This window comes from Myxocyprinus asiaticus, chromosome 13 (genome assembly GCF_019703515.2).
Source record: "Myxocyprinus asiaticus isolate MX2 ecotype Aquarium Trade chromosome 13, UBuf_Myxa_2, whole genome shotgun sequence".
Taxonomy (NCBI): Eukaryota; Metazoa; Chordata; class Actinopteri; order Cypriniformes; family Catostomidae; genus Myxocyprinus; species Myxocyprinus asiaticus.
This window is the reverse complement of record NC_059356.1, coordinates 14,290,422-14,316,530: the sequence shown is the minus strand read 5'-3', so window position 1 is coordinate 14,316,530 and position 26,109 is coordinate 14,290,422. Positions and strand designations below refer to the sequence as shown.

The 26,109-nt window shown below is 38.5% G+C and overlaps 2 protein-coding genes across 3 annotated transcripts; both read right to left on the bottom strand.

Moving 5' to 3' along the window:
• Positions 1–481: 481 nt before the first annotated feature.
• Positions 482–7,617, bottom strand: LOC127450837 (kinetochore-associated protein DSN1 homolog). 2 transcript variants are annotated; one of them, XM_051715238.1, is made up of 11 exons: positions 6,715–7,617; positions 6,411–6,438; positions 5,858–6,137; positions 5,694–5,767; positions 5,513–5,585; positions 4,295–4,376; positions 4,143–4,193; positions 3,951–4,022; positions 3,024–3,171; positions 1,288–1,375; positions 482–1,037 (listed from the first exon to the last, which is right to left on the bottom strand). In XM_051715238.1, the coding sequence occupies exons 1-11, from the start codon at positions 6,744–6,746 to the stop codon at positions 955–957; spliced, it is 1,011 nt and encodes a 336-aa protein (XP_051571198.1). In that variant the 5' UTR covers positions 6,747–7,617; the 3' UTR covers positions 482–954. The 2 variants fall into 2 exon arrangements, with proteins under 2 accessions (XP_051571198.1, XP_051571199.1); XM_051715239.1 differs by lacking the exon at positions 6,411–6,438 and having other exon boundaries at positions 6,715–6,779.
• Positions 7,618–8,150: 533 nt separating this feature from the next.
• atp13a1 (ATPase 13A1) lies at positions 8,151–25,500 on the bottom strand. The gene is made up of 25 exons (XM_051715220.1): positions 25,050–25,500; positions 24,764–24,853; positions 23,415–23,678; positions 23,108–23,263; positions 22,782–22,851; positions 22,582–22,688; positions 22,378–22,507; positions 21,036–21,091; positions 20,822–20,948; positions 20,377–20,514; positions 20,167–20,287; positions 19,512–19,669; positions 17,543–17,718; positions 17,282–17,392; positions 17,075–17,200; positions 15,229–15,337; positions 14,943–15,136; positions 14,725–14,821; positions 14,423–14,610; positions 12,838–12,952; positions 12,557–12,753; positions 12,324–12,466; positions 11,304–11,415; positions 10,234–10,377; positions 8,151–9,937 (listed from the first exon to the last, which is right to left on the bottom strand). Exons 1-25 carry the CDS (start codon positions 25,356–25,358, stop codon positions 9,827–9,829), a joined length of 3,549 nt encoding a protein of 1,182 aa, XP_051571180.1. The 5' UTR covers positions 25,359–25,500; the 3' UTR covers positions 8,151–9,826.
• Positions 25,501–26,109: the final 609 nt, after the last annotated feature.

Genomic DNA, 26,109 nt, shown 5'->3' with positions numbered 1-26,109 from the left:
AATTTATAGTAAAAAAGGACTTAAATAATGATCTGTTTCTCACCCACACCTATCATATCACTTCAGAAGTCACTGATTTAACCACCAGAGTGAAATTGATTATTTTTATGCTGCCTTTATGTGCTTTTTGGATTTTCAAAGTTCTGGTCACTATTCACTTGCATTGTATGGACCTGCAGAGCTGAAATATTCTTCTAAAATTCTTTGTGTTCTGCAGAATATAGAAAGTCATACACATCTGGGATGGAAAGAGGGTGAGTAAATGAGAGAATTGTCATTTTTGGGCGAACTATCCCTTTAAATACCCGCTGAGGTACACATGCACCTAGTTAGGAATAACTGAATTGTAGGACAAACAGGACATTTTAAGTACCATTTAAAAGCCATTGAGAGCTTAAATGGAATCAATTTCCTTTAAAATTTTACATTAAAATGTTGTGAAAATACTGAAAAAAATAAATAAAAGACAAATATTTCTCTATATGGTAAATGTCAAGGCATTTAATAATACACAGGAATTTTATAAAATTTCACAAAACAAAACACTATACAACAATCTTTCAAAAGAAGATAAAAGCAGAGCTTTGAATCACTAGGTGAATAACTAGACATCTAGTGTTCATTTTGGTGCATCATGTACTAATTCTGAAAGTTTGTAATCTCTCATTTAACATCAGAGACAGTTGAAAACTAGATGATGCATGTTTCAAAGTCATCAGTTCATGTTACTGTCACACAGAGAAAAATGTGCAGCTATAAGTCATATACTCATGTGCAGACCAATTGTTACTAAAACAATGAGCATGTGTATTTCAAAAGAACAAATAAATGTTACAGGAAAAAATAACTAATGTTACATACGTTAATCGTGCATAGCCAAAATTGTATTATAATATCAACACAAGTTTGCTGTGTAAACACTGAATCCTATGGGAGTAATTATAGCACTGTACACTAGGAGGACATGCTAGATACGGGTCCTTTTATCAGCTGTCTGACTGGAGATGAAGGGAGATTCTGGAATCCAGCCCTGCAAGCTGTGGGACAAACAAGAGCCAGGTGTTTAATGTAATGACCATGACCAATCTCACACAGTTGTGGATTACAGTAATAATGTCACAGCAATTGTTTTATCTTGGACTCATTTCACTCTGTAGGTGGAGTGGTATTATATGATGATGCGGTATTGCACCTGAATTTGAACGAACACACGCACACACACACACACACACACACAAAGGTGTCTATCCATTTTATTAAGCAAATTCAAAAACTAAATGTTCTCACCCAGTCTGGCACTAGTCTCCTTTACCAGTAGCTGAGATTTCTCATGAAAAGACAGCAGTTCCCTCATTATACAACACTGAGAGTCCATCTGTGAAGAAAAGAGATGAAAACACATGACACAGAGCAGTTTTAAGTTTTATTTTGAGATGACTGCAATATTTTGAGAATACAACAGCTAGCAAATAAATGAAGCCATTTAACCAATTTTTGCATTATAACTCATTTATAAATTCCACTTTTTAGGCCATGTCCACATTAATCCATTTCAATAATAATAATAATAAATAAAAAAAAAACGGATTGATTTTGCCATGTTTACACATCCACACTAGAGTGGCATTTCGAACGCATACTTTGGAAAACATTGACGTTAGGAAACGGAAAACAATTTTCAGACTTAAACCTATTAATGTGATCTTTACCTTATTTTGAAATTTTGAATTTATTTTCAAGTGATTTTCATTGTTTACATTATAAAATATTCATAAAATATGTAAAGATGGAATACAGCGTTTGCTGAAGTTTTCATTCCCGTGTTGCAGAAACCTTGAATGTATACAGATGACAAACAATTGACACAATGAGACAAAAGAAGCCATTACTGAAAAATCATTATGTGAAAGCATATTTGAACTCACAACATGGGAAAAGTAATTTCTGTCAAATGAGATAAAAATTAGAGGTAGACCGATATATTGATTAATCAGTGCCAAGTGACAATATTCACCATGTTTTTATCCTCACTTTAATGCATATTTAGTTTTTTGATTAGTTAATCAAGTGTTCTAAATTTAAGCGAGGGCATCCAAAGAATAATGTGACTATGGAAACGTGCCCCATCAGCAGAAACATCGTGTCTCAAACTTCATACCTTAAATACTGATTTGTAAACGGTGCCAAATTTCCTTCATTTTAAGAAAAGAGTCCCCGGTGTATTTCAGGCTTATTTACAGTTAAAAGTCCCATGTAATGCAGCAAATCTTCATTTTTTCCCCAATTATTATTGGGATTTATTAATATGCTCCACACACCTGCAATGGGACAATGATGTGCAACTAACCAAGCAACGTTTTTAAAGGAATAGCTCACCCAAAAATTTTAATAGTCTCATCATTTACTCAACCTCATGTGAAATTTCACAAGATGCCAATTCACACCAAATGTTACTGGCACATCTATTCTTCACTGTAGATACTGTTTTGGCAGTTTTAGTTAACTTGATTAGAGGTCGACTAATAGCGGATGTTGCTAATATCGATAACTAAGGTGGTGGAAAAGGCAGATAACCGATTAATTGGCTGATAGTTGTAAAAATCTATATATAAAATTAGTCTTTCCTTACTATGACGGACACAGAGGCTACAAGAGTCAAAAATGAATAAAATCCCAGATGTTTCCTTGTTCAACATAAATCCCAATAATAATCAGAAAAAAAATGAAGATTTGGTATCAGCAAAATCCGCTATTGGTCGACCTCTAATCAAGATAACTAAAACTGCCAACACTGTATCTAAGGTGAAGAACAGCGGTGCCAGTAACCTTTGGTGTGAATGGGCATCTTGTTAAATTCGGAGGAAAAATGAACGACACAAAATACAGGGAAATACAAATCTGTTTTTTTTTTTTTTAAGCAAATGACTTAATTGGTAAAGGGTCTAAATACTTTTGCAAGGCACTGTTTTTGATATTCAATGTATTCTAAAGGCTTAAGCCTGCAGAAAGCAGTATGGTCTCACCACTAGCTCCATGTTTCTGAGCAGTTTTTGCTGCTTGATGAGCACTGACTTGTAGTCAGGTTTATTCAGAATGAGTTGACTCTGTGAGGACTTGGCAAAGCAGGACGGGTCCAGTGGCACTCCTTTCTCTTCTCCACGCTCCACACATCTGCAATGGGACAGTGATGTACAACTAACCAAGCAATGTCTTTAAAGGGATTGTTCATCCCAAAATGGAAATTCTCTCATCATTTACTCACCCTCATGACATCCCAGATGTGTATGACTTTCTTCCTTCTGCAGAACACAAATGAAGGTTTTTAGAAGAATATTTTAGCTCTATAGGTCCATAAAATGCAAGTCAACAAGGTCCAAAACTTAAATTTCAACTATCAAATCACTTTTGACCAGCCCTTCTGTGTGCATTCACTAAAGGCCTTCTTTTGTTTTTTTGGCGATTCGCATTTTTAGTGCATTTCGCCACCTACTGGGCTGTTTGTGCAAGTATGATATATTTATTCTTTTCTTCTTTATCCCTCACTTTTTTGAAAGCGCATAGGAGGGCTGGTCAAATGTGGATATTTATAGTATAAAATGACTTAAATATTTATCTGTTTCTCACCCACACTTATCAAATCCCTTCAGAAGATATGGATTTAACCATATGGATTACTCTTATGCTGCCTTTGTGATTTTTGGAGCTTCAAAGTTCTGGTCACCATTCACTTGCATTGCATGGACCTACAGAGCTGAAATATTCTTCTAAAAACCTTCATTTGTGTTCAGCAGAAGAAAGAAAGTCATACACATCTGGGATGGCATGAGGATGAGTAAATGATGAGAGGATTTTCATTTTTGGGTGAACTACCTATCCCTTTAAAGTGTATGAAGCAGTCCATCTCTCTTCTATTCATCTGTGTGCTTGTGCATTTATGTAGTTGTGCTCACTTGTCCAGTTCATCAGCTTTGGTCCGGTGTTTATTTAACAGAGACTCCCATGACATACTTTCAGCCTGTAACCTTCAAAAGTACATAATGTCCATTAACAGCCATAATAGAAAATGTCAAATGCAATGGTAAAAATTGAAATTAGTGTGAAACTGTATTGCATTACGCTGCAAACATCAGATAGAAAACTACCTGTCGATGTCCTCCTGAATGCGTGCAGTGGTCGCTTTAACAAGCGGGTCACTACACACAAAAAAAATCAAAAAAAATCAAGCAAACTTGAGTGTGCATGCATCTGTATTCCAGCAGTGATTAATACAATCCAAACAGAAAAGGTCTTTTACCTCTCTACGCTTGGGAGCGAATTCTGAGTTTCTCTGCTGATCTCTTTGGCAAGACTGTCCCATTCTTCTTGCAAAGACTCAACTGCAAGCGATGAATGTTCATTAACATCACATAACAAAAAATCTTCCCCATAAAAACATACACGCATTTCAGCTTGTATTTTTGAAGGCAAATTGTTTTATTTTTAAGGCAAAGGTGCTGTGTGTAATTTCAGCACCAAAAGGAAATTATGACCCCCATCTGCGATTTGGTCAGACAAAGAGGTAGATGATGTTTTGATTGACCCAGAGCCACTGTTTGGGGAAATCAACCTACGAATGACTTATTTATAGTTGACTCTGCATAATATACAGGGATAGGAGGGAAAATATATACACTTTTTAAAATGTAGTTCAAAGTAAATGCTCTGTTAACTAGTAGTGTACGATCTATAGTGGCTTTTGCCAATACGTTAACTAAGGTGATGGAAAAGGCAGATAACCGATTAATGGATGTTTATCAATTTATAGAATTTTAAATACTTCCTTAGTCTTTGACGGGCACAGACATTGAGGCTAGAAGAGTCCAAAATGAATTAAATCCCAGATGCTATTGCGCAACCAAAATCCCAATAATAACCAGAAAAATAACAAAATAAAAGTTCTGCTGCAGAATGTGGGACTTTAAACAAGCCGAAAACACACCATGGACTCTTATTTTGAAATGACGGAGACTTTATTTTTAAGTATTTACCAATTTAAGCTTTTTATAGCCCATATACTCAAACGATGAAGAGTTTTGTCTAATATATATATTATATATATATATATTTTATCAGATGAGGTTTAATGAGGAAAAAGATTTATTATTCACAAGATATGAAGTTTGAGACACGATGTATGTGCCATCGGGGCACGTTTTCATTCAGCCTCATATGCCCTCGCTTCAATTTTGAACACTTGATTATCTGATCAAAATAGCAAAATATGCATTGAAGTGAGGATAAAAATATAGATGAATATTGTCAATGAGGAAATATTTAGATACAACAAATACCCACGTGATTGTTGCTCACAAATAATAATAATAAAAATGGGTTTTTGCCAATAACCGGTAGTTCCAAAAAGCGACTATCGGCATCGATTAATGAGTAAAACCGATGTATCAGTCTACCTCTATTAACTAACTAGTACCAATTTTTTTTTTGCACTTTTTAAGGTAAATTATGAAACACTAACCTTGAGTCTGAAGTGACTCTGTATCAACACCAGGAATAGTGTATAAACTGCTTTTGACCCTTTTCACTGTCCTCTATGTACACAAAAAGGAAAAATAAACAGTTAAAAAGAAGAAGGCGAGAAAGCAATTAGTGATCAGACTGGCAGAGATTTCAACTAGATCAAAACAAGCGTCATTTACCTGCATTGCAGCTTTGAAAAGCTTTTCCAGTCTCTCGTTGTCAGGTAAAGACAGACTGATGGTTTCACACAGGGCTAAAACACATACAAAAGAAAGAACAAATGATAATATCATGGCTATATTTGTTTTGCAAAGCTCAAATGAGAACAGCATTTTTCACTCACACTGTGAATTACTGTGGAAGGCTGGGAGAGACCTCCTGCCTCTGGACGATCTCCTCCATGATTTCCTCCGTGAGCGAGGACTTTGTTCTGGAGCGGTGAAATTCATACTCACTGTTTCTCTAATACCGTCCTCAACAGAGCACATCTTGGAGTCCTTTGGCCGCTCCTCCTCTCCTAAAGTTTGCATCACTGCAGGAGCAGGTGATGTGCAGGGAGACTTCTGAGGAGGACCTGAGATGTGATCATGTGTCCGCTTGATCCCGTGAGAAACTTCTGACACCTAACCACCAGAAAGAAACAGATGAAACAGAGTGATGACCATGCTTGACTATGAAAACCTTAAAAACAATGAGACAAATAGGTGGTGTAGTTGCATCACATGCATAATTACATTAAAAAGAAATCACTTCAAGGCCTAGTGATGAGGAAACCTCAAAACACAAGATGCATCAAGTTAAACGATTTGAAGTCGCTTTGGATAATAATAATACTAATAAAGCGTCTGCTACATAATTACATGTAAATGTAAACAAAGCACAGAAAACATTTTTACCCCAGTGTGGGCAGTGCTGACATCACACCTGTCAAAGAGATCAAACGGCAATTGTATACACTGGTGCGTATTATCTGTGTTTAAGTTGTTACAGTTTTATATTTCAATAAATAACACAAAAATATTTTTAAAACATTGCTTGTTGCCACGTGTTCAGTGACTGTATTAGGCGGTATTTTATAACTGTAAACGCTGTCTTTCACTTATAATTCATTCTTCATTCTAGAATTGTCATCATATGTGAAAGTGAAGCATTTAGTGTGCATATATACATAAAGCTTGTTGTAAAGAAAGAAGCACTTACCGTTCAACTCTTTCGTTCTGAAGCGCCGCCATTTTCTTTCGAACGAAGCCCGCGCGATCTGTCAGACACGCAACGCCCACTTTCACCTTCGCGGTGGATCATGGGAAATGTAGTCGTGTTTGCGTTTCTATGTCCAGGCTTTGTCATCCTTCAGTTTTTGTTTTAGTTAAATCACTCACTCGTTTAAATTTTTAAAATGGTAAATTATGAAGAAAAAAAAAAAATTCTTCACACATCTGATCTAGCCTTGTGCATGAGTTAGAACAGCCACTGCAGGTCAAAATGACTTATAAAACATTACTTTATAAAATTACATAGGTCTATTGTAAGGGAGGCAATGGAAGCAAAGGGAGGCATTCACACATAATTTATATCGAGTATGGCCTTTTCAAGCTAAAGTGCTCAAAAAAGGGGACAAAGTTTAACAGGTAAAGTGTACCCAAATACATTAGTCTTCTCAATTATACTGTTAGGAACCCTTCACATGCTCACTGCTCACACTGCAATAGAGCTGTTCAGGTTGTAGTCCAGAAACCCGGAAGACAACTCACATTTTCCTATTGGTTTTTGTAATGCCACTTTTGGATTTATATGTAAAATAGGGTCTTTAAACATTACTTGAAGATTCTTGGACATTTTGTTCTGTAACATAAATTACAGTCATACATCAAAGCTCATAGTCATACACAGCAGCTGCTGTGTTAAAAAAAAGGTATGGAGTTGCAAGGTAAGGACTACAAATACCACAAAAATGCAATTGAACGTGCTATATGAAATGGAAAAGGTTGAACAAAACGTCCAAGTATCTTCAAGTAGTGTTTACCAGGGACCTTACTCATAAAATGCTCTATAGAATTTAAAGGAGTAGTTCACCCAAAAAAGAAAATTCATCATTTACTCACCCTCATGACATCCCAGATGTGTATGACTTTCTTTCTTCTGCAGAACACAAATGAAGATTTTTAGAAGAATATTTCAGCTCTGTGGGAACATTGTGAAGCTCCAAAAAACCCATAAAGGCAGCATAAAAGTAATCCATAAGACTCCAGTGGTTTAATCCATGTCTTCTGAAGCGATATGATAAGTGTGGGTGAGAAACAGATCAACATTTAAGTCCTTTCCTCCCTGCCCAGGTGACGATATGGAAGAAGAATGTGGAGGTGAAAGTGGAGATTTATAGTAAATTAAATATTGATCTGTTTCTTACCCACACCTATCATATCACTTCTGAAGACATGGATTAAAACACTGGAGTCATATGGATTTTGCCTTTATATAGCATGTCTGTATTTGCTTTATGGAGCTTCAAAGGTTTTGGTCACCATTCACTTGCATTGTATGGACCTACAAAGCTGAAATATACTTCTAAAAATCTTCATTTGTATTCTGCAGAAGAAAGAAAGTCATACACATCTGGGATGGCATGAGGGTGAGTAAATGATGAGAATTCTCATTTTTGTGTGAACTATTTCTTTAATTACTGTAAGTTACTTTCCAGTTAAGTGAATGGCTTTTTACGGTGTTGTCTCTAACATGCTATTTTACATTTTATATATTTTTTCATATATATTTAATATATCTGTTAATTCTATTTTATATTGTATTAAGTCAGCCATTTGTCTTTTGCTAATGCACAACTATTTCTTTGTTTTGTGAAGAAGCAAATTTCATTGTACTTGACTGAATATTACAATAAAGCTATGACCTTGAACAAGTGGTGTTAATAAGAAACGATATCCCATAAGCATACAGCAATTTTTTATATGACCCTCAATTACCCAAATATTTGGGACAATGTGTTAAAAGAAAAGTAGTCAATGCTTTGCAAATCCTTTTTGACATGTATTTAATTTCAAATACAACAATAAAATAATCAATGTTTGAATCCTCCCATACATTAAATTGGAAAACAGGTTGATAGGAAACAGATAATGCTTTCATGAGAAATGAGCACTTCCGACAGGCTCAATTTTCTAACGAGCTCCAAGCTGATTCTTGAATGTTGTTAAAAGGAAAAATGATACCCATGTCTCAACTTTTTGGTGAACATGTTGCAGGCTTTGTTATTAGTGTACATTTACAAAAAAGGCTGATTAGTTAAATAATTAATTATGTTGCCTTGGTGCTGATTTCAACTGAATTCAAGTCAAAAAGAATTTGCGAATCATTTATTTTAATTTTTTTACATGTTACACACTGTCCAAAATTTTTTGTAGTGTATCATACCATATTTTGGAACTGTCTTGTCATTTATCATAGTTTGTGCATGCTTTATAGCCTCAGGTGCCTATTGTGAAATCATATACTTTGATGGTGTTGTCAAAAAAAAGTTGTTTGGCTCATATAAGTGTGAATTCAGCCCATTCCAAGCAGTGTAGTGAGGATGCAATGCCACTGAAATCTCCAAAAATGACTGCATCTAATAATTATCTAAATCATGAACTTAAAGAACAATTATAACTACATGCTCTGCTGAGAAGTGAATGATCCTACAATAAAATTAAGTGTAACCTACTTCAAAGTGGTTCATTTATACAATGTGAATTATAATTACAATTTGCAAAAAGTGAAAATCTTGCCATTACATAAAGTAATGGGTACCATGGTATTTTGATTGTATACCACGGTGCTTTCTTGGTAGCGTGAAAGCAGAGAGGTATGCAGACAAATAATAACACAGCTACTGTTTTTGTATGTTGGTCATTTATAAGTCTTTCAGAGATCTGTCTTTTACAAAATGATGGAAAAAAAACGAAACAAAAAAAAAACACTTTGAATTTTTTTTTTCTCCAAAATGCCCCTGCCACAGCTGTGCGCAGCAACCGCACCAAAACACACTCTCACCTTCAACACAATACTGTAGTTTTCTTGGCCTTCAGAGCAGACGGGGAGGTTAAAGATGTCAGTAGAAGGAAAAAGTAGCTAAAGTTAATATCAAAGACAGAGAGTTAGGGAGGAAAAGGAAACACTGGGGTGTGTACAGTATTGAGTTTCACGCCCGTCCTTTGCATATCACAGTTTGCTTCCAGTCAGTACCGTATTCCTGTAAAGCCCATTCACAGTCTGTTCACTAGGGGCAGCAGCTGCTTCAGTGACTGTTGGCAATAACACTTCATTTAGGCAACCTCAGGGTTCCTTTGCCCAGCAGGAACTGCAAAACCCGATCCACCAGCAGGGCGGCGACAAAATCCAAGATAAGGACCTGGGCTATTATTAATTTAAACTGTAAGGGGAAAAAAAAAAAGAATATATAAATACAATTTATTATTTTTTTCCAGTTTTTGAATCTGTGCATGCTCTTTGGGCTTATAGTGGCCACAACCCATTACAATACGCAAGAGGATTGGTTTGCTCTCATATGGTATCAAGACACAATTTAATGGCTTGCCCTAATACTGACATATTGCTTTGCTTCATACTTGAAAGTACATGCTTTTCCATCATCAGTACAGTAAGTATTTAGAAGTATGCAAACTTGGATTCAGCCAAAGTGTGAGATAGAGTACTAGAATTCAGTACCTCAGCTGGAATATCTACTAAAGAAAACTGCTCATTGAATTCAGGTGATGATCCTGTCAGCAGCCCTACTATTGCGAGCCCTGATATAGCGATGCTCCAAAGCAAGGGCCGATTCTCACGGAGAGATTCCATGAAAGGATGACCCTGGAGAAGAAGCTTTGAATTAGTTTATTTCAGCTTGACATTATTAAAGAAATAGTTCACCCAAAAATGAAAGTGCATTTGCTGGTTTGATTTCAACAATGATTTGCATGTTTCGTGATGTGCCATATTTAAAAATGTGCAAGCAAAAAAAAGGGGAAGGTTTTCCCAAGAATAACAATTTCAATTTTGATCTGTTCCTCACACAAAGCTATTGTATGATTTTAGCAGACTTGGAATATAGTCATAAGTTATATATGGAACCATTAGTTGTATGGACTTATTTTATGGTGCTTTTTTGGCATCCTTCCTCAATCGGTGTCATTGTGCATGTAAACGTGCTCATTCTTACACCGATTACGCATAATAAGCCGACAAAGTGTACGGTCAAGTAAACGCAATAAACGGCTTTCCTTGATCGTTGTAAGATCATAAACTGTTTAAGAATAAACTATCGACACGGGTTGATTTTTGCCAGTTACTCCAATTTTGCGTTGCATGTAAACACCTTAATCAGCATTCTTACTGGCTTATCCAATGTGTGCACGTGTTTTGCACATGCCTCTTTATTGTTTGATGTCAAAAACAGACAACATGATTACTTCAAATGTTCATGTGAACATGGATTTCATGCTTTGTCAGTTTTTTATAATAAGCTGATTTTTGGGAGTAATCAGCGTATTGGTGTGCATGTAAATGTGCTTATTGTATCATATGCATCTATGTTTATGCATCTGTATATGTCCCATGGAAGAAAGTCAGTCTTACAGATTTGAAATGACATGACGGTGAGTCAATGATAACATTTTTATTTCTGGGTGAACTATTTAAGTAACGAAATCTGAAGGTGAAGTGCATGTTACACAGCTTTAAAATGCTGTAAAGCATGCCTTTGTATAGTTCACATCTGATAGTATCAATTAAAGTACCTTATAGTTAATGGCGAATGTAGCCATTTGCATGGCCATGGACATAATGTATACAGTACTGTTAATGAGACTGGGCTCAAACTCTTTGTACAGATCCACAAACTGCTCTGCCCTGCAGGGGAAAAACATAGAGAAAGAAGTAAAACAGGAAGCCAGATTGCAAATGTTATGAAAATCAAACACAGATGAAAGCAGTGATGTCACATGCAAGACAATTCTTTTTCTCCGAATTTTCAAATGGCCAGTTCCCAATGTGCTTTTAAGTCCTCGTGGTCACGTAGTGATTCGCCTCAGTCCGGGTGGCGGAGGACGAATCCCAGTTGCCTCTGCGTCTGAGATCGACAACCCGCGCATCTTATCACGTGGCTTGTTGAGCACGTTGCCACGGAGACATAGCATGTGTGGAGGCTTCACGCCATCCACCGCAGCATCCACGCTCAACTCACCACGCGCCCCACTGAGAACGAACCACATTAGCGATCACGAGGAGGTTACCCCATGTGACTCTACCCTCCCTAGCAACCGGGCCAATTTGGTTGCTTAGGAGACCTGGCTGGAGTCACTCAGCACGCCCTGGGATTCGAACTAGCGAACTCCAGGGGTGGTAGCCAGCGTCTTTACCACTGAGCTACCCAGGCCCCTATGCATGCAAGACATTTTTGGTACACCCTGACTTAAAATCCTAAGAAACCGGCTGTTTGCAATGGACCTTTATCCTCATGATGCACAGTATTTGAATTCAAGCAACACATAACCCATGCACTTTTTTTCCATCTCTCATCTTAAATCCGTAACCGATATATCAGACGACCTCTACCCATTACAAAGAAATAATGGATTTTTAACAAGTGTTGAGGAAATGATTGTAAATAAACTGGGAAATTCATCAATAACTTACACTGACCCTGGTCATGTGGCGATAAATATTCTATTCTACTCTATTCTATTTCCACAGTCGCCTTTGGCTTGCTTACTAGGGCATTAAGCCGCTATTGTCTGTAAAGCTGATTTTGCCAGTACCTGGGTGGGCTTCTGCTCTGAGCCCCTCTGTACAGGTACACCAGACTGCAAAAGTGGACTGCGAACTGGAGCAGCACCGTCAGGACAGTGTACAGGTTGAAGATGTTAGGTAAAGGGCGCTCTTTAGACAAGGTCTTCAGAGGCTGAAGAACACAAAAGAAACACGGTTCACTTCGACTGAAATGTAGTTCATTAAACTACAAGCAGCTATAGAAAAGGATCTCCCATCTCACCTTTGACCTTGAGATGAAGAGAAAGCAGCCGGCCAGCAGAAGGCCCTGAAGGGTCGCCTGGAAGTCACTGAATTTGACCCCTTCCAGGTAGAGCACAGACTGACTATAGGCCAGCACCAGAGCATTTAGTGCCAAGATCTTAAACATCTGCAGGGTGGTCACCAGGGTGCAGCGCCCCTGTTTTATCACGTGACAGACTGAAAACAGACATGAGAGAGTTAGACCAACAAAATGTAGGACTGAATAAGAGAGCAAGCGGATATAAAATGAATACTACTTACTGCACTGAATGGAGGACAGTTTGGAGGTAAATGGAGCGGCGATGGAGGCGTCTCCCAGTTTTACTACTTGAATCTGATCTTCCTCTAACTCTCGCAGTACCTGACTGATCCTTTCCTGCAACACAGTACATTTTAGGGATGGTAATGAATAATCGATGATCGAATATGCTTATCGATCGCCAACGGGCCCTTTGAGGGCACAAATAACCCCTGATGTGGCCCAGGCTGAAATTGAGTTTGAAACCCATGTTTTAATCTATTCTTTGACCAACAAGGGTTAATACTGGTCCAGCGTTGCGGGCTTGTGGACACGCGCACAAAAGCACCGCTGCTGAAAAAAAATCCTAGGGGAAACACTGCTACTAAATTATGACTGTTTTGGAGCAAAAAAAACAAACAAAAAAAACAAACTTTACTAACATTATAAGCGGGCATCAAGGAAGAAAATAACATTAAAAACAAAACAAAAAATTACTATGTCACGACTCTTTTAAACAGTAGGCCACATGCACATACTTACTCTGGAGGCTGTTTCCTTTTGCAGTTAGGAATTTTTCTTCTATGCTGACGTTTTCAAGTTTGCATTAAAACGGTTGGTCAGTCAAAAATCTAACTTTGTATACAAAGTTTTGATTGAAGAAAAATATGCACCTTGTATTTTTTTTAAAAATTAAGCTGTTGACCACTTACAATTTATTATTGTTATAGATTCATTGATTTTCACTCATTAAACTTTACGATTGTCGATTAAGAAAATGTCTTACAATTTGCAGCCCCAATACATTTTTCAAAAGAGGATTACTCAAAGCCTCATGATTTTGGTTATTACACAGCTCTCTGGAATACCTGATTTTGATTGGTCAATCACGGCATTCTGGAGTCAGATATTTTTGTTTAATGACTACTAAACTGTACAACTGACTGTTGTCCCAGGCCACCGATTTACTACATAGCTGTGCTAGTTTCATGTCTCTTTCTTCTCTCATAATTAAACTATTTAAACTCAATGAAATCAATATTTAATGTCCATTTATTTATCTTTTTGCTAGCTGTATAATAAGTGGGAAAATATACAGCCATATGCTCATTATCATAAGATAAAGCCCTTTAGGGTGATAAATAGGGCTGGGTAAAAATATTGACGTTTTGATTAATCGTGATCTTCATTTAAACTTTGTACAGAAGTCCCAAGATTGATCTTTTACGTTAAAGTTCATTTCAGTTTTGGTTGTGTTGATTATAATAACTGAACAGAATAGTTTGGTCCCTGTTGTTACTTTTTCAAATTAATATTTTATAATGTACCAAGTTAGAAGGCTCCGTGCATAATTTACAGCATTAGCTGAGAGAGAAGTTCTTTCATATGTAAGCAAAATGGACATTATGACTAAAATATACCCACATGAATCCAAATAGAATCAAATCATATAGAAATTGGAATTAAAAGCTTGTGAATCAAAATGGAATCAAATCTTTCCATTTTGTTTTCGGGTCCTGATCATCCCACATTTTGGATATCTGGACATTTGAAGCGTTTCAAGCAAAGCATTTCAACGGTGTTAGAAAGGTAACTACGATTAAACACCTTTTGTGCTGCTAGTTGCTCCTCTCTGTGGGCCATCACTCTCTGTCTGGCTGCACGGGAGCTGAGTTTGACCCCTGAACTTGGGACTGGAGGTCCAGGTTTGGGCTCTCCAGCAGAAAATTCCTTCTCTTTGTTTCTCTTCCTTTTCTCTGGCATCCGCTCCGGGGCATTAGCCAACAGTGCCACACCTGAAAGACAGACCCTCTGTGTATACTTCGACTGATTCATTCTACAGGAACTACAGATGTTGGGACATCAATCAATACATGCATATAATACTGAAAAAACAGTCATGTTTTCACCTATATGGGCGTGTTTTAGTGCGCCAACATCATTTGTGCCATCTCCACACATCAGCGTAACAAAACCCAGTCCCTTTAGAGTGGTTATGACAAATTCCTGCACAGACAAGAAAACAAACACAGTTAAACCAAGCTGATAAACATGGCATGATAAATACCAAGAAAAGAAGCATGGTTATTAGTAAAAGGCTTTTTTAAAAACAGAAGGTAAAGATGACCTTCTGTTTGGGGCTGACACGAGCAAAGACTCGCACGTGAGGAAGCAGGGCATTGAGTAAACGGGGGTCGTAGGTCAACCTGGTCAGCCCCTCTCCCGTGACACAAAGGTCGTACCGCCTGACCAAATCTGGAACTGAGCAATGAGGTAGAGGAAGGCACACACTGCCGTCTATGGATTCCCACTGCCATTTAGCTGCATAAGAAGTGGATCGGCAATTTAAAGAGAGTTACTCCTGCTGTTTTAGTCACAGAATTGTACCAGGCATTGTTAGAGATGTGACACACCTTGACAAGGGCCAGGCTGCAGTATGAGTGTGTGCTCTTTCTGGATGAAATGCAGCTCTCTGGCAACATGGCATGCAGTTAGAGGGTTGTCACCTGTAATCATTACTACCTGTAAAGAGAATACAGATTTTAGAACTGCCACATCAACATATGACAGCCAAGGCAGGGGACAATAAAAAGAAGGAAATAATTGGAAAATTAAATGCAAAAATGTAAAACATCTAAACTGTTATATACTTATTATATTAGTATATAACAGTTTTTATATATATTTATAATAATATTCACTTAATGTTCATGAATACAATTCATACTATTTGTAATATATTCATTTATATAAATAAATATTAATAGATACTAAATAAAAAAATTTATAATTGATTGACCGTTTGACATATTCATATTTTTCTACATTTTAAACAGTACATTTTTTAAACTAAATGTATTAAACAAGAACTTCAAATTTTTTTTTTGGACCATTTGTGTTGTGTTATTAGTATATGACAGTATTTTATATTAGTTATATATATACATTTAAATAATATTCACTCAATGTTCATTAAGAATATTCACACTATTGGAAGTATATTCATTTATCCAAATAAATATTAATACATTTTTTTCCTTTTCTCCCAATTTAGAGACTACTTAGTAGGTCCTCATGGTGGTGCGGTTACTCACCTCAATCCGGGTGGCGCAGGACAGGACTCAGTTGCTTCCGCTTCTGAGACAGTCAATCCGCGCATCTTATCACGTGGCTCGTTGTGCATGACACCGCGGAGACTCACAGCATGTGGAGGCTCATGCTACTCTCCGCAACCCACGCACAACTTACCACACGCCCCATTGAGAGCGAGAACCCCTTAATTACGACCACGAGGAGGTTACCCCATGTGACTCTACCCTCACTAGCAACCAGGCCAATTTGGTTGCTTAGGAGACCTGGCTGGAGTCACTCAGCATGCCCTGGGATTCGAACTTGTGACTCCAGGGGTGGTAGAATAAATACAAAATCTAAATAATTCTAAATGATTCAGCAGTTGACATTTTCTTGTTTTTTTTATTCAACATTTTAAAAGCACCTTTATTAAACTAAATTTATAAAACAAAAGCTTTAATTCTTGACAATTTTGCCATTAATATATATATCAGTATTTTATATCATTTATTTATATTTTTCATAACATAACTCAATGTTCATTAAGAATATTCACTCTATAAATGATTCACCAGTTGACAACATTTTAAACAGCACCTTTATTAAACAAGAGCTTCAAATCATTTAGTTTTTGGACAATTTGTCTTATTTGTATATGACAATATTTTATATGACTTATTTATTTTAAAATAATATTCACTCAATGTTTATTAATGAATATACTACAAATAGTGTTTAATTACACTATTGGTAGTATATTCATTTATCCAAATAAATATTAATAAATACAAAATCTTAATCATTATTAATGATTAACAAGTTGACATATTTGTGTGTGTGATTTTTTTATATCTGGTTTTTTTTACATTTTAGAAAGCATTTTTTTAAGCTACATTTATTAAACAAGAGCTTCAAATCTTTCAGTTTTTGGACATTTTGTTTAGCTCTTTCTAAATCTTTTGGCAAGATCATTTCTGAAACAAATGTATAGCTTGAGTGCATTGTCAGTGGCTTTGGACAAAAGCATCTCCCAAATGCATAAATATAAATGGAAATCAGATTACTTCCAAACTCAAGAAGAGATTAACTACCATCTGCCCTGGCCTTTATTGTCTATAATGTCTACTTCTTTTTTATGTGTACATACATTACAAAATTCATGTTACCATCTTCAGTTAATGTACTCACATGGTGCGAGGCCTCTTGTATCTCTCTGATAACAGCCTTGCTGTCGTTCTTCAGAGGACAGGAGACGACCATGAATCCTGCAAAGTGCAGGTCACACTCCAGGACCTCACGACTCACCTCCCTTACCTGCACACAGAAAGAGTCATATCAACCCTCTAAATAACAGAGCATCTGTAAATCTGACTTTTAGTGATCAGCAGTGAATACCTGCTGATGGCTCATGTGGCCCATCTCTTTATATCCCAGTGCGAGAACTCGCGCCCCCTCACGTGACATCTCTCGGTGTACCTCGTCATAGCTGTCTGGACACTCTGAGAACTAAAACAGATATAAGCTATAATGCACACAAACTGCTCTGAACTTCCCCAGCATTAATCTACAGTCCATATTGTGTGGTGAAACAAATGCTGAAAAACGTTCAGCTGCACACCGCACAAAAAGCTAGAGTGCAACACATGAAATGCTCACCATGTCCCTCAGTGTCTCTGGAGCTCCTTTCACAGTGGAGATGTAGCAGAGCTCAGTGGAGCCCAGCCGCTCATATGATGCAAGCACCGACATCCTCTTCAGAACACTGGCAAAATGAAACCTCTGATGAATCTTCAGGCCAGGAGTCTTAATGCTGCGAGAAAACACCTTCTCATCTACACAGAGGGACAAGATAACACGTACAAGTGAGCACAAGGATTACTACTACTACTACTACAGCATTTCCCCTAGGATTTTTTTAGCAGCGGTGCTGCCGTGCACGGGTCCACAAGCCCCCAAAGCCAGACCCATATTTACGTGCATCGGTGGAGAAATAACTTAAAACAACCTTAGAATCATTATAGATGGGTTATTCATGTTCGCCTCATCATGTGTGTGTTTATTTATTGGAAGCGTTTGACACTTGAAGGGCTTCCAGATAGCTGTAGTTGTAACTGTCAAATAATGTAATGCTTCAACACAAAAAATTACTTGCACTATTTTTATTAAACAAACACAAATATATAATATAAACTTATTTAACAGAACACACACATGTAACAACTATCAACACTGCACCAGTGGTTCTCAACTGGTTTTGCTTCTCAACACAGTAACCTGTTTTTAATGTAACCTGTGTGGCATTTTTTTTTTTATCTAGCATAGTTTTGTTCATGGAGTATCAAGTGATATTATTTTTGTTGTTGATGTCACCAACAAAAATTGTAGCCTAAATGCATTTAGAAACTTTAACTATAAATGCCACACTTGTAATAAAAATGAGGTCTAATATGAAACGTAAAACATTTTTTTACTACTGTAATAGTAAGGGTGATGTGTAATTTGAAACTCTTAATTTTGGTGCATAGCACAGTGTTGCTTTTTTCCTCAGTGCTGTTTAGCATGTCGGGCTGTTTACTTAAGAGGTGTGACTTTCTTTATAGCGCTTTGAAATTCTCACTAGAATTCAAACGGGTTGCATCAGTTTTGTGGTCTGCGGAGAGATATCGAAGGTAGCCCGCACAAACAATGCATGTGTTCCAGAGCAAACAGAGCAGAGCAGATCATTAGCGTGATGGCTCGCGTCAAACCACGCTTCAATCGCACCGAAAATTTATTTGAGCAAAGTTGTTTAAATCGTCATTTTAACAATAGTTTTAGGTTTGCTTACATTACATTGTCATGGCTAGAAAGTTGTAAAATTGGCTATAACTTTACACAGAACTTTACTTAGTAGGTCCTCATGGTGGCGTGGTTACTCACCTCAATCCGGGTGGCGGAGGACAAGTCTCGGTTGCCTCCGCTTCTGAGATAGTCAATCCGCACATCTTAGCACGTGGCTTGTTATGCATGACACCGCGGAGACCCACAGCATGTGGAGGCTCATGCTACTCTCCGCGATCCACGCACAACTTACCACTCGCCCCATTGAGAGCGAGAACCACTAATCACGACCACGAGGAGGTTACCCCATGTGACTCTACCCTCCCTAGCAACTGGGCCAATTTGGTTGCTTAGGAGACCTGGCTGGAGTCACTCAGCATGCCCTGGATTCGAACTCGCGGCTCCAGGGGTAGTAGTCAGTGTCAATACTCGCTGAGCTACCCAGGCCCCCGTTTACGTCTTTTTGAATGCACAAAAATTGGCCCCATTCACTTCCATTGTAACTGCCTCACTGTAACACAGATTTGTGCTTTTTTTAAAGAAAAGGAGGGACGAGTCAAAATAATTTTTTGTGGTAATCAACATTATCCCTAAAATTATGTCGACTGAGCTTAACTTGTATTGAACCCGGAATGTTCCTTTAATGAACCATGTAGAATTTCAGCAGCCATGCTCATAATTTATGCATACAGGGAAAACACTGTACTACAAGACAGGATGTTCTGTAACAAGCAACAGCGGAAGAGCATGGTTGATTGAGAATGAGCATTGGATGTCTAAACCAGTTTTTAACATGAATCCAGACCTTTAGTGAGCGTCCAGTCTGCTGCGGTCAGCATGGCCTTCTCCAGTGGATCACCCACTAGTTGTCCATCATCCAGTGTGACCAGCGAATGGCATGTAGCCACCACTCGATGAGTCTCCACTGGGATCTCTGACACTGGTGTCACTTCTTTCCCTTCTCTAAAGGGGTGAGAGAAACAAGAGTGACGGAGAATAAGACTAGAAAGGAAAAAAATCTATCAGGTCTGGTGAACTTTGATTTGTAAACTGGTTCGACTGAGTCTAAACCGAATCAAAACAAGGATTCACTCACAGTGGCAGTGCGTACGTTTTATTTTTTTACAGAACACAAGATCTATATTTAGCCTGTTCGATATTTTAGAGCATAACATAATTAGAAAGTACATACATTTCCATGACTTTAAAGATTGTATTAATTTCCATTACTTCTAAAGGCATGAAAAACACAATTTTAAAATTCCTTGATACTTCTCTGTTTATCATAACTGTGAGAAACAGCATCTGTCTGTTTATCTGTGCCTGTTTAACAGTATTGTGTTTTGTTTTAAGTGTATCTGAATCATTTTAAATCTGCAATACAAACCTGTATTACATTTTTTCCCAGACTGGCTTTTTTTTTTTTGCACTGTACCATAGCAAAGAATTCAGGCTTTTACCTGAGTCCTGCTACACCACGAACTACTAAGCTGTCGCTTGTCAGGGTGCCAGTTTTGTCAAAGCAGCAAATCTCCACCTTCCCAGCGAAGGGGATCCTGAAAGGTTCTGTGCAAAACACATCTGTGGAGGAGGAATATTACATAAAATGTGTAAGTTTAAAGAAAGAGTCATGATAATCTAAATGTGTTGCATCTAACACAGTCACTCACAGAGCTTGGCCAGAGCAATAAGAGATGTGTTAACAGCCAGTGAGAGCTCTATTGGTAACTCAGGTGGCACTACTGAAGTGAGGATCAGAGTACACTCCAGAAACAACTTATATTTGTTTCTGCTCGGGTCCTTCGTCCCTGGAAAAAAGACGGGTATATGAGATGGCTGAAACGCATACACTCATGTTCCTCCTGGCATAAAGTTATGATGTAAGATGTAGTATAATGACACATCACGCGAATTGTCTGGAATTGGTTGTACTTACAAAGGTGAACTGTATCGATACAATGCTTGATCAAATAAAATCATGTCATTTTATGGCTTACATGGGTTCATAGGCCTCAAAACTAAAAAATACATAAAATAAATAAATAAAAAAACACACACATGTAGACGACTTAACAGTTGTGCATCACATGTTCTCAGCAGATGGTGGCCACTCACCCTCGACCCAAACATACACAGCTGCAGCAATGGCAAACACCAACAGGAAGAGGATAAAGATGAATGTTTCCAAGTTGTTGGCCGTCACCCGCTTCACTCCAAACAAAATTGTTCTCAATAATTTGCCCTGAACAGGATACAACAAGAAGTTAAGACATTTTTACTTAACAAAACAGGACCCTTTCCAATCAAAGCACAGAACCAAACACCTCACCTGTGAAGTGTAGAAACCCGTCCGTAAAACATAAGCAACACAGCCATTGTCTACAGCTGAGAAGAACAAGAAAGCAAGAGAGAAAGAGAGAGGTGGGGGGATTCCAAGTTAATTTATTACATTTTTAAATACAATTTTGATGATATGAAAGAGCTATCGATCACTTTTAATACTAGCCATGATTTGTGTCAGACTAGATTAATATGATTAATAATAATAATAATATTAAAATGTTTATTTTGTATAGCATCTTACCAAAGCTCAAGGTAACTGTACAGAAATTAAACAAAAAACACTAAACAGAGAAACATAACAAATATACATTTCAAAACAACAACCAATGGGAGAGAAGCAAAGAATATTTCAAGCAGGTGGGACAACGACGAACAGGATGAGAGCCAACAGTCCCAGAGAGGCAGACAGAGACCATACAACACATACATTGCGGTCTGGAGCAGCGCAGGCGACAATACAGTCACAGAGCAGGAGATGCATTGTATTCAGCACATTTACACAACCATATTCTTATGAATAGGCTGTCTTCATTTATATCGAAGTCGCTCGACATGGAATGGAATGTATAATAGGACGCAGACGATGCGATAACTGGAGAAGAACCTCAGAATTAAATTGCACTTGACCCAGCCCATTAGCACTTCAGGTGCGGGATTTCACCAACCCACTTGCGCCTAGACTTAGCGCATACTTGCACGAAAATATCAAAACTTCATGGCCTCCAGCCAGGTCTCCTAAGCAACCAAATTGGCCCGGTTGCTAGGGAGGGTAGAGTCACATGGGGTAACCTCCTCGTGGTCACGATTAGTGGTTCTCGCTCTCAGTGGGGCACATGGTAAGGTGTGCATGGATCGCGGAGAGTAGCATGAGCCTCCACATGCTGCGAGTCTCCGCGGTGTCATGCATAACAAGCCATGTGATAAGATGTGCGGATTGACTGTCTCAGAAGCGGAGGCAACCGAGACTTGTCCTCCCCACCCGGATTGAGGCGAGTAACTGCGCCACCACGAGGACCTACTAAGTAGTGGGAATTGGGCATTCCATATTGGGAGAAAACAGGATAAAAAAATAAATAAATAAAATAAAAACTTCATGGCAATGTCCACAGACTTAGTACGTATGAATTATTGGCATAGCGCTCTTAAAATAGGGCCCAACCTGACAGCACAAGATAAAATATGAAATTATTTTTATTTGGGGGCCTTTCTCAGCAAATATTTATATTTGAGATTAACTCATTCATGCATACCATGTACTTAATTTGAATTTTTTTTTTATCAATTTAAAACCCTAATAATATTATATTATATCAGCTGTTTGTACTAACGTTTTAGTCCAGCACTGGCTTTGAGAGGAGGGCTGTGCTGAACCACTTTGGTGCCTCCTGAGATAACGTGCAGACGGGAATCAACCTGCAGGTCCAGAATTCTCTCAGGGTCCAGATCCTCCACAGGTTCCTACAGATATGACATGTCAACCACAGTATCAACAGCAGATGTCCAGTCTTTGTGGAGAGGATAAGCAGACCCACCTTCATCTGTGGCACAGACTCTCCTGTAAGCATGGCCTCATCCACTATACACCGCCCTCGCAGTAGAAGAACATCACAAGGAACCAGGTTATCCTGAGGAGAACGCCCTGTGAAGATATGAGAAACAGGTGCTCGCTTCCATGCTGGTGAACAACAGAAGATAAGCTTCTCAAAAGAAACGATATGTGGTTTTAGCTCACCAACTGAGATGATGTCTCCAGGTACTAATTCATCACTAGATATAGGCCTCCATTTTCTGTTTCTGTAGACCTGTTGCAGTAGGAAATGTCAAAAAGTCTCACAAATCAGTCTTGAACTCATGAGTTATCACAGTGAATTGGTCTAACGACACACTCACTCACTGAACCGGTCGAATAAGTACTTGAATTACTCACTGAACCACAAGTCATTACTTTCGTCATGTCAGACTCGAAATCAAGAACTGTTACTGTGCAGCTATTTGAGGCTCATAAGACTTTTGTAATCACTGTCTGCCTGTTCAAAAGACAATGTGTGGTTAAGTTACCTGGATCATGTATGGTTTGTTCCCCATCCTACGGATTTCTGACATGTTTCTCATCTGCTGTTGCACCAGAGATGCTTCAAATGCCACAAGCATGAAGAGTGTGAAGACACTGTAGTACCAGTATTCATCCAAACACCACAAACCCACGCAAAACACCTGCAGGAGAACAACACTTATGCTCAGCCCAAACATACAGATCGTGCATATATGATACACTCATTCATTTTTGATTCACAAGTTAACAATCCTTCAAGTAAAAACAGCAAGACATATCTGTAAAATTAACCCGCGTCCTGCACACTCGTACCTGAAAGACGAAGAAGGGGGCTGTGGCTCTCTCCTTGAAGAGCTCCAGGAAGTCTGGAACCACCATCTCAGCGCGGTTGCAGTCATAACGCTTCTCCGCAGCACGTAGCTGAGCCTCCTCCTGATAGCCTTTCCAGTTCTGGAAATAACTCATTGGATAGTTGATCGGGAACGCCACTTGCAAAAAGCACTTCTTTTCTTTGCTGTCATACACATACCGGATCTTCTGGAACTCGAAGGACAGAATTTCCTCTCCATCCTCGTCCTGCACAGAAACATGAGACTTTTAACATATAGATCCTTCATAACCTATAATTAAGGTTCTCACACCTTTTAACCAATGAATTTCTATGACTTATACAAGACACAACAAATCAGGACAAATCTAGAACAGGATTCATACCTTTCACACTAAGATTTAATGAAATGCAACTGGCTGTCAAACACATACTAAGCTACACATACCACATAACAAACACATGCAGTATGTATTTTCTCAGGCACTTTTTGAGTTTAAATAGATGCACAACTTACATGATTTCAGTAGTACACCCAAATGTCAACATTCATATCATACTTTTATTTATTTATTAAATTTTCTTCCTGCCCTTTTTCCTCCCCAATTTGGAATGCCCAATTCCCAATGCGCTCTAAGTCCTTGTGGTGGCGTAGTGACTGGCCTCAATCCGGGTGGCGGAGGAGGAATCTTAGTTGCCTCCTCGTCTGAGACCATCAATCTGCGCATGTTATCACGTGGCTTGTTGAGCGCATTACTGCGGAGACATAGCGTGTGTGGAGACTTCACGCCATCCACGCACAACTCCCCACGCATCCCACCGAGAGCGAACCACATTATAGCGACCACGAGGAGGTTACACCATGTGACTCTACCCTCCCTAGCAACCGGGCCAATTTGGTTGCTTAGGACACCTGGCTGGATTCACTCAGCACCTTGGATTCGAACTCGCGACTCCAGGCATGGTAGTCAGAGTCAATACTACTATCCGATGAAATATTTTAGAGCGGAGCATAATTACATTGTGTTCCTGTATTTTTTTATTCATGCAACCATATTATTTTTTGGAAAGCGAGTGCTTCTTTTGATTTAAAACATAAATATAATGATGAAATGTAAAAGTAGAAATAATTATATTAATTCAACCTATACAAATTTTAACTAGATTTCTTAGAATATTATTTATTTATGACTTATCCAGGCATGAAAAATATACATTTTAATATTACCTGGCATTTCCAGGTAAACAGAAACAGACATCTGAATACTGGATAATCTACTATTGCTATGTTCAGTGCTTCAACTGGAACACCTGGAATAATGACATATCTCACCTTATCCCTCAGAAGAGGCACTAATTCAGCTGAGCCATTGTTAGGCGTAGGAATGACTTTTGCAAAGGTGGCCTTGTCTGGATCAGACTCCTGTTTGAAACATGAGTGCATAAATTTCAGTGCATTACGTTTTATATCTCATTTTCTGGGATGTCCCAGCCATATGTCTAACTTATGACATAAAAGCCAAGTCAAACCAACGATTTAACATGTTCAAAATATTGTTCATATTAATTGTATAAAGGGTCACTGGAAGCACATATTTGTAATATATGTTATTTATTACCTTAGAACAGGTAAGCCAGCAGTGCGCGTGCACGGACCAGTAGCCAGAAAGTACTGTCAGGACGTGCGCGATCCCGATAGCGGCGACCGCCAGCAAGCCGGCCTCAACATACTCAGCACCACCGTAAACTCCAAACCACGTATACAGACAGCACGGGTAGAGGAGCAGGAACGGAAACACTGTGCCGTGCAGTGCGCGTGGCCTACGGCAGTGGAGCGACACTGATCTCACGAGCTCATCGCTGTACGCTCCCCCCGGCCTGTCGATGCCGTCTGCGACCATATGTCCCTCTTTTTTAGCTTCTTCCATCCTAAAGTGTGCCTTCCTTCGTTGACCCTCCTACTCTCCGCCTCCTCAGTGCAGGTGCAATGGTAAAAAGGCAGCTTGGCACCGTCCTGTTGTCTGTCCACTGTACAGATTTCTCAAAAATTTCAGACACATCCGACAGGTTCCGCATACGCAAGCGCGTAAAGTGGTGACGCAATATCCGGTGCACGTCTTTGCCGTCAGTTGTTGTTGTTTTTTCAACACTAAAAATATTGTTTGTTAGAAGTTACGTATTTAATGTTAATATCATATGATGAAAATAAATCATTAATTTATTGCAGAGTATAAAACTGATTTTCAAACAATATAAAGCGCTTTGCCGTTTCGAGGCCTGCCCATTTGTGACGTATTACTGAATTGACCAATAAGATCGGAGTAAGTGGAAACACTGACCAATTGAATCCCTCCTGCTGGAGTGCGGACGGTCTCTTCGCACATGTGCGACCAAGTATCACTGGTTGCAGCTTGCAGAACGGGGCTACACGTGTCGCCACGCCCATAACTTACTCTCATTGGCTCGGTCATCTTTTATTGGCGTACACTGTAGGAGATGCGTTTTAAAATAGTGTAGCCCGATCATTTTGATTATAGTGCCGTGGCTCATAAGTGATATGAAATTGTGTTGTACCTCACGGTTCATTGCAAACAGATGTAGTAGCAGTCAGACTGAGCAGCCTGTTGTTGTTTCAGTCGTGTTGAAAGCGGAGGGCAAAATTACTAATCCAAGTATATG